Here is a 9,008-nt window from a genome sequence, read left to right as displayed (position 1 = left end):
GAATGTAAGCTTAATTTATTAGGGTTTTTTTTTCTTGTGATGCGATTTGTGGATATACAGCAGAGATTTGGATGATTCTGTGGTTTTTGATGTAATGGGGTAATTTTTGGTTGAAGAAAAAGGTCTCCGCCGCTTCCAGGAGGCTGCAATTTGTGGATATACAGCAGAGATTTTTGTTTAGCGCTATAGTTCATACTTTTTTTTGGTTGAGACGGCCTCCGCCGCTCCTAGGAGCTCCGGCTCGTCTTCATTTTCATCTACGAAACATTTCTCTAAGAAAATTTCATAGTGCATTTCCCTATCTGACTATTTATCCAATAAAGGAAGTGCTTGTAATCATATTGAACCTTTACGTATTTGGTATCCTTTCTACTACAAAATTTCATTTCTCTGTCGTAAATGAGCTTGAAAATTTGCATGGATGATCAGCTCAATTAGTCATCTAGATCAGGTAGAGCTGGAACATGCCTTGAAAATTTCCCCCCTTCTTTCCATGAGAAGCACCTAATGGAGCATGTTATTGCAGGACCGGGGCTATTTGAGGATGAGAGTGGATCCTCAGTTGACTGTTACATCAAATTGGACTATCGATGTTTCAGATGTGAGAGATTTTTTTTTTTTTAACAATCTAATTTACTGATGTTAATGAAAATAGTGCATAATGTCTCAGCTAACTGCTGCTAGATAGTCCATGTAGATCCATCCCTTGCTCCTCAACAAAGCATGGTTATTCAAATTGGCGCCAACGAGTAGGATCTTTTAGTAAGAAGGATATTGTGTCTTTTTTTACTGAAATTTGTATTTGATTTAACATTATATCTATCAGTTCCCTATGACTTTCCGTCACTGTTTTAATAATTTTCCCCAAGAAAGCTCATTTTCAATAGTTTTTAATTTACTTTTTTGTGTCACTGACACATATAATTTGCCTTTGATAGGATTCCTATGGCACAACCATTCATGGCATGTGCACTTCAATGTGTGCAAAGTTAATTGGTTGTGAGATAAATCAAATTGGTTGTGAGATAAATCAATTGCGTGGTGGATAACTGCAGCGTTCATGAAATATTGTCCTTGTCTCCTGTTGCAGGTAAGAACAGTGAAAGTCAGCAACATTTCCCTGGCTGCATCAGAATGGGACATCAAGGAATTCTTTTCCTTCTCAGGGGACATTCAATATATTGAATTGCGGAGGTCATTGTCCTTCTAATTATGTCTTATGCATTTCTCTTGTGGGAAATCATTATCAAAATCATGTTGTTTTTACTTCGGCAGCGAATCTGAAAGGTCTCAGATTACTTATGTCACTTTCAAGGAGTCACAGGGAGCAGACGCATCAATGCTTCTCTCAGTGAGTTAAATTTTAATAATGCAAATTACTCGCTAACATGTTCCAATCTCAGGAAAAGAAATTTTACAAATAACCTTCATGTCCTTCATATTTTTCTAATATACAATCTGGAAGATTTTGGGTGCACTATTTCAGTTCTTTATGGATGCAGGGAGCAACTATAGCTGATCTTTGTGTTAGCATTACGCCAGTTGAGGATTACCAGCTTCCTCCTGAAGCTTACAAAGAGATACCGGTAAATCTGACTCCCTGATATTTATGCAGATTATGCTCTCAGGTTTCTGCATAACATGAAAGCCATATTGTGACTTTTTGCTTTTAATTTTGTAGACGTGGTGGTTTTCTCCTTGAAAAAAGAATGACTGAAAAAACAAAGCCGCGTGGGCCACGTTCATTAGCGTTTCATCGTTCGAGCGTTACTTTATAATTGTACCAGTAGGTTGTGGTGATAATTTTCAAAAACAAAAGTTCTGAACTGGTGGACCAAAATTTTTCCCGTGTCTTTCATTTTTGGGATTATAGGTTTTGCTCGCATGTTATGTTTCAACAAGAAGGAACATGTCAGAGATAATGACCTTTTATATATTACTGTCTTAGGGATTGGGAACCATTTAGTGAGATTATTAGGCTTGTAATTGTGAGGCCCAATAGTCCCATATTGGAAAGACTCGTTCCAGAGCCTGAGTATATGAGGCAGGTGTCTCCTAATCCTGCAGACGCATTTTGGGTGGAAAACAAAATCGGGGAGGGGTGAAGGACGCTTGCGTGAAGCCCCAGAACCGGATAATATCTGGCAGGGGAGCTCCGTGTTCCCCCCTCATGTGGCCCCCACGTGGGCACTAGGTGTCTCACGTGCCTCGCAGAGGCGGGGTCGTGACATTTGGTATCAGAGCCGAGGACGGCTCTTATCCGATGGTGGGAAGGGCGTGAGGCCCAATAGTCCCACATCGAAAAGACTCGTTCCAGAGCCTGGGCATATGAGGCGGGTGTCTCCTAATCCTGCAGACGCATTTTGGGAGGAAAACAAAACCGGGGAAGGGTGAAGGACGCTTGCGTGAAGCCCCGGAACTGGACAATATCTGGCAGGGGAGCCCCGCGGTCCCTCCTCATTGGCCCCCACGTGGGCACTGGGTGCCTCACGTGCTCCACGCAGAGGCGGAGGCGTGACATTTGGTATCAGAGCGGACCCGGCCCATAACTTATGTGGACTAGGGGACACTGCAGCACGGATCCATTGGGGTTGATCACGGACCGATCGTGGTGTTTGTGATTAGATTTGAATGGATTTGAACCCTTAGCCTGACGAGGACGTCAGGGCTTGAACAGGGGGAGTATGTGAGGACCCGTGCGGGCATGTGTTTAGTCCCACATCGGTTATTCGTTGGGTAGATCTTGGGTACTTATACAGGATCAAGGAATCCAAACAATACATTCCGGCTAACCATTTTGGGTGAAGTCCTGGGTTGTTACAGTAATTGTTGGTTCTTTTGTTTTGTTTTGTTTTTCCAGTTCCAGTTTTGTAATTTCAACCTACCTATATTAATTCAAAAGGTTTCACTGTTTTTGTCTTCCCATTTTCTTTTTTTTCTGGTGCTGCAGAAGGAAGGGAAGCTCTCGTCAACTGAGTCTGCAGTGAGGAAGGCAGAGGATGTGGTGAGCAGCATGTTGGCCAAGGGTTTTGTCCTGAGCAAGGATGCCCTCAAGAGAGTCAGGTCCTTTGACGAACAGCACCATTTTATGTCCGACGCCTCAGCTATGGCTTTAGTCCCCTGAAGGATCTCACTGGAATTATTGGGCAATCATCATCCTCTTCTACTTCTACAAGTCAAGCTCCAGAGCTGTACACGCATTAAGACCTTCTAGGTATTTTTTAGCACTAAAAGAAAAAATGGCAAGAGGAGGTTCTTCAAAAGATGAGAGAAGAGATTGGCTTTGGACCAAGGCATGCAGATCGGAGGGGTAATGGTGATTCTGGTTTTGCTGATCATGCTTTATTATAATTGCTTTTGCCTTAGATGATATGTCTTTGCATTCTTAGGAGGAATGAAATCTCTGTTATGTCATACTTTTTGTACTTTGATTTTGATGGATTTAGGACATGTTGATGCCTATTTTAAATGACATGTTAAAAAACTTTTGCGTAATATTGAAATGATCTTATTATTATTATTATGAGCCAATCAATGTACCAAATGTACCAGGTTATTGGAATGTGATCAGTGACCAAATTTGGTTACTGAATTGTTTACCAAGTATTGTGACGAGCAGCCATAAACTAAGTGACGAGTAGCCATAAATTTATGACAGAATTTTGGTTACTAAAAATTGATTTTGCTCAGTGAGTTGTGACAAATTAGTGATGGTAACTTTGTCACTAGATCAATGACGGAATTAATAACAAATTTAGGGACAAAATTTATGACCATGTCTGTGACGACTAAATTTGTCATTAAAGGTTGTGATAGATCAGTGACCAAATTTGTGACCGAATTCTGTGACAAATTCAGTGACCAAGTTACCTTCGTCACTAACTCAATGACTGGTTAGTGACGGGAATACATAATTTCTTAAATATTTAATTTTTGGATTTGTAACGGTTTAGCGACGGTGATTCTATCACGGAGTTTAGTGACGGAAATCGCCGCCATTACTGAGAATTTAGTGACGCGTGTTTTTGTAACCAATTCAGTGACGGAAGCTCCGGTCACAAATTCCGTATTAGTGATCGGAAACATGGTATAGTGACGGGAATTTCCGTCACTATACGCGTATTTTCTGGTAGTGTTTAGAGAATCCTAAGGACGTGGTTTATATAGGTGAGGGTCAAAAGGTCAGTCCCAATCTCATATGGTAGCTCAACCTAACCAACCCAATGTGCTTAGACAATAGATCAAACCTAACCTTGACTCAATTGATGAAGGAAGCTAAAATTGCGCAACCCGAATCCAAGTCTACAAGCACCAGTGCAGATTCACACTAGTCTAGATGAGGCCTGTTTCACACGAGACGATGGACAAATAAAAATCATATATGATAGGTACCCCCCCCCAAAAAAATGGGGAGAGTTTCTTTCTCCTTTTTTTTTGCCACATTTCAAAAAAGAAATCCAAAAATTAGAAACCTCTTTTATTAACTGAGTCATCAGTCCCATGATTAAAAAAAAAAATCTATGAAGTTCTCCAAAACAAGGTCTGTCATTTTGTCATTGTGCGATGAAATAGTCCATGAAGTTGCCTCCCGACTCAACTCTAACCACTAAAAATGATAAAACACCTGTTGTGGCTCAAATCTGGCATGAGGGTGACCACGCCGATTGACCTGAGGGAGCCACCAGTGTGGAGAGGGGAAGATGGGAACCAACTCCTGCGTGACAGTCGCGGACCTGCACAAAGCCTCACCGGTTTTCTCGGTGAGGGCCCTCTGACGATCAAGTTAGAGCAGGCAATTTTGGACCAGCCATGAGAGCCTCCCTAGGAATTACCTGACCGAGCTATTTATAGCCTCAGTGGAGTGGTCCGGGTGACGGCGGTACTGTCAGTCCCCATCATGAGGGGGTATGGCTCTGAGCCGGATGGCGTGCAGCCCAGATGGGCAGGTGACGTGTGGTATAGCCCGTTCTTAAGACCGGCAGGGTGTTGACAGTCACAAAAGGACATGGCCGGAGTAGTCAAGGTGCCGTCTGACTACTGTTGGCTAGTTATGGAGGTATGACGCGGTAGTGTGGTAGAGTACGGCCGCGTAGGTGGGCGTGGGCCTGTACGCTGGTGCAGTCGCTGACGAGGCCGAACTCGTTAAATAATCGCGTCATGCGTTTGACGAGGCCGGCTTGGTGTAGGCTGGGAGGGCTTGGTTTCCCGAGTTCCGAGGTGTACTCGAGGGAGCGCTCCGAGCTCGAGGGTCGGAGCGTATGCTGTGTATTGCTGGGGTCGGCATCTCGAACTTGGTCGGGATGGGTTGGCGTTTGTCGGGAGGTACCCCGAGCTCGGTCGGAGGAGTCGGCGAATATCCGGAGTCGGTGTAGTTCCGAAAACGAGCTGACTCTGGGCCAGAGTGAAGATTTAGTCATTCGTCGTTGGTATTTATTGGGCCGAAACTGGGCGGCCTTTTAGTTGTAGACTGGACAATCCATTTTTCCCCTTATCAATACCCATTCGACCACGAATACGATTGGCATAACCAACTAGGACAAGAATAGTTTTTGAACAGTATCTAGAAATTAGGACTCACAATGAACCAGCAATAGGAGGGGAAAACAAATGGAGCCCATTTCGATGTGGAAAAAGGCAAAGGAAAGAAAAAACAAAAAGCTCCTATCCATAATATTGCTAATATATAGGTTTTTCAAGAAAAAAAAAGTTTGCGTATATATGCTTTGAAAGTTTCATACCAAGACAGGCTAAAATTGAGGCTTATTACACGTGCGATGGTGCACGTGCTTCCGAGGGAAGAAAACTTTCAAATTTCGAGTACGGGATTCCGCTTCCGCTTACGGGTCCCTCCACGTCCAAACTAAGAAATACACGTGGACTCTCCGCATTGGTTCAGACAGGCAGCCGCGGATTGCGGCCTCAAAACTCCAACCCGTCCGTCCAACCGAAGCGCCATCCACTGGGCATCCAAGCCGTCCATTTATCTCTCCCGCGGATCGCCAGTCCACTATAAAATACACCGCCCCCACGCCCTTACCCCTCGTCGCTAGACGCCAAACTCCGCGCGCGCGCCGCTGCCGAGAGAGTGAGAGACTCGAAAGTGATCGGGAGAGAGATGGAGGCATCGAAGACGACGAAGCCGGCCGGTGGGAGGAGGGGCGCTTCCAGGAGGAAGCCCGTCTCGAAGGCGGTCAAAGCCGGCCTCCAGTTCCCCGTGGGAAGGATCGCCCGCTTCCTCAAGAAGGGTCGGTACGCCGAGAGGGTCGGCACCGGAGCTCCCATCTACCTCGCCGCCGTCCTTGAGTACCTCGCAGCTGAGGTTATTTTACTACCCTAAAAAATATCGTTTCGCTCTCTATGTTTTCGACATTGTAATCTTCATTTGTCACTACTTTTGGATTCTGATTCTGATGTACTGGATTTCGTGGGTGTAGGTGCTGGAGCTGGCGGGGAATGCGGCGAGGGACAACAAGAAAACTCGCATCATCCCGAGGCACGTGCTCTTGGCCGTGAGGAACGACGAGGAGCTCGGCAAGCTCCTCTCCGGTGTGACCATTGCGCATGGCGGCGTGCTCCCCAATATTCACCAGGTGCTGCTCCCCAAGAAGACCAGCAAGGCGGAGGCGGAGTCCAAGTCTCCGAAGAAGGCGTAGAAGCCTATTCTTCCCAAGCGTTCGGATTAACACTATAGTAATAGTAGTAGCAGCCGTCGGTACTCGGTAGCGGTAGTGTTTTCGTTCCATGGTTTTGGGTTTCTGGGATACTGTATATAAAGCGGGCGCCTAGTTTTGGCACCGTAAAAGAAGGCTTGGATGCGGTTTTGACGGGCTGATACTGATGTTGTAATTTGAGTGATTAGTCCCGACTTTCGAAATCTTGTTGATTGGAATCTTTAAGTGAAATGCTAGTTAAAACTCTCTTTAAACGATTAATCTCTTGGGATACATATTTCTCTGGGATGGTTATAAATTTCTCCAAAAGTACGACTTTTTTTAGATATATTTGAAATTATTTTATTCTCGCATATGCATGGCCTAAAACTCTACTCGGCTCCCGTGGTTGGAGGCTTTAGTGTCCGCGCAGTTGCTTGTCATGTCAATGTACCAGAGTTGGCAGTTTTCTAAATAGAGGGCTAACAAGGACTTAGGTAGCCACCAAGGTGGTAGCCTAGTGGTACTGGGTAGCAATTCTAATCATAAGGTCTCAAGTTCGAATCGCTGCGGCGACGATTAAATTGTGGACCGGAGCTTACTACTTTGGCCACTGCTTGGACTTGTGGTATAGGACCGCTCTTGAACCGCTAGTAGCCGGGGTGGTGCCGGGTGTGACGTACTCACACGTGGGACTCGAGCCAGAGCTCAGAGGAGTAGCTGAGCCGGGCCTACGGGTGGGGAGGGTATGAGTAAAACTGGTCGGGGTGCCCAACACACGGCCATTTCTGCCCGCATCGAACATTCTCCTGGCGGGGCGGGGACCCAGTGGGGCTGCTACGCGGGGGTGGGCTTGTCCCTTCCTCCCCCCTACCCCTTTTTTTAAGCAAAAAAAAAAAACAAGCACTTAGGTATAGGTATATGTATTTAAAAATTTTAATTTTTGGTTCATATTTAGATCTGTCAATGATTTCGTTGTCAGGTAGATTCTCCGAAAAAAAAATTATGGCTGGAATTAAAATTGGAAAGGATTTGATTTACCACTGAGATTAGAATATGAATGAAATAAAATAAAAATTAAATTATTTATATTTTTTATTAAAATTAGAATAGATTAGAATAAAAAGTAAAATGTTTATAATTTTTATTAAAATTTAAATGAATTAAAATAGAAATCAGAATATTTTTGATTTATGGTTGGAATTAGGATAGAATTTAAATATTTGGTAAGGCTAAAAATTAAGTTTTAGAGTATTTTTATTTTTTTCTAAAATTAGAATAGGAATAGCATTCTCTTTAATCAAATAGTTAGAATGAAAATTATTTATTTTTTTTCTCTTTTGGAGTTAAACTTCTAACTAAATATGCACTAATTGGATTATTAAAAGAAAAACAACATAATTTTGTGGTCGAAGGTTCTAATACTTGCGCTAGTGCAGAATTTAATTATTCTCTTATGTTTAACTCTCCATTAAAACCACATTGTGAAGGTAATATTGTGCGTGCTAAATGTTGAACAATTGAGATGCACTAATAAACTTGGACTGATGCAGACATAGTTTATTATAATGCTGTAGGAACTATGGGCATATAATATATAATCAGAATTACATATGTGAAGGACAAAAGTATTCTCCTCACCAACTTTTGGAGTCTTATGATGCTTTTTCCGGAAGCGCTGGGCGATGAATTTGTTTGTATTCAAAATAGTGGTGGACAACCGCAAGCCATGAGGAAGCCAATAGGGAATATAACCTCAAATCATCATGGTGCAGGAAAATTTTCAATTACTTGTTTAATAATTTTTATTCTAATAGTCAAAGTAGTGTAAAAGCTGTCTACTTGGCACAACCTTTTATCTTGCATAATTATGGAAGCACATATCTTTTGATTCAGATCATTATAAACTTTGGGATGTCCCAAACGTGCTGTTTTTTGATTTTTTGGTAATATGAGAAGTTTTCCATTGGGCACTTGTAGTGAGGCGAAAAGCATCCTCATGCTCATGATTGATATGATCTCATTAATGTTCCAGATCTTTTAACTGTTCTTAAGCTGTACGTATAATTGCTTCCATTGGTACTGTTTTAGATCTTATATCTTAATCAAAACTTTGGTTCTGAGCCAGGTAAGTTCTGGATATCACTCTTCTAAGAACTGAAAGGGTACAACTTGAACTAGAGTGTGGACATTAGTGTGCTTAATTATGTTTTTGGGATGCAGTAAGTGGTCAATTGCTGAAGAAGAAAGTAGGAGGATCAGCAGAGATCGAGAAGTAAAAGAAGAAATATGAAGAGAAGATCCAAAGCAAGTTTATCTTGGAGTGCTAAGTTGATGATTATTTCATGAGATGTAGAT

General features: G+C 42.8%; 1 protein-coding gene across 1 annotated transcript; it reads left to right on the top strand.

Annotated features, from left to right (window-relative positions):
* The first annotated feature begins 6,053 nt into the window (after positions 1-6,053).
* Positions 6,054-6,932, top strand: LOC103720083 (histone H2A.1-like). Its single transcript, XM_008809618.3, has 2 exons — positions 6,054-6,319; positions 6,435-6,932. Exons 1-2 carry the CDS (start codon positions 6,116-6,118, stop codon positions 6,651-6,653), a joined length of 423 nt encoding a protein of 140 aa, XP_008807840.1. The 5' UTR covers positions 6,054-6,115; the 3' UTR covers positions 6,654-6,932.
* The last annotated feature ends 2,076 nt before the right edge of the window (positions 6,933-9,008 follow it).

This window comes from Phoenix dactylifera, unplaced genomic scaffold, assembly GCF_009389715.1.
Source record: "Phoenix dactylifera cultivar Barhee BC4 unplaced genomic scaffold, palm_55x_up_171113_PBpolish2nd_filt_p 000117F, whole genome shotgun sequence".
NCBI classification, from domain to species: Eukaryota; Viridiplantae; Streptophyta; class Magnoliopsida; order Arecales; family Arecaceae; genus Phoenix; species Phoenix dactylifera.
Note: the sequence above shows the minus strand (reverse complement) of the source record. Positions and strands in the feature narration are given on the sequence as shown.

What these genes read in the sequence shown, in the direction of transcription:
- LOC103720083 (XM_008809618.3), top strand. Translation starts at nt 6,116, where the DNA reads ATGGAGGCATCGAAGACGACGAAGCCGGCCGGTGGGAGGAGGGGCGCT. An exon ending in TTGAGTACCTCGCAGCTGAG is followed by an intron (nt 6,320 to 6,434) that starts GTTATTTTACTA and finishes TCGTGGGTGTAG; the next exon opens with GTGCTGGAGCTGGCGGGGAA.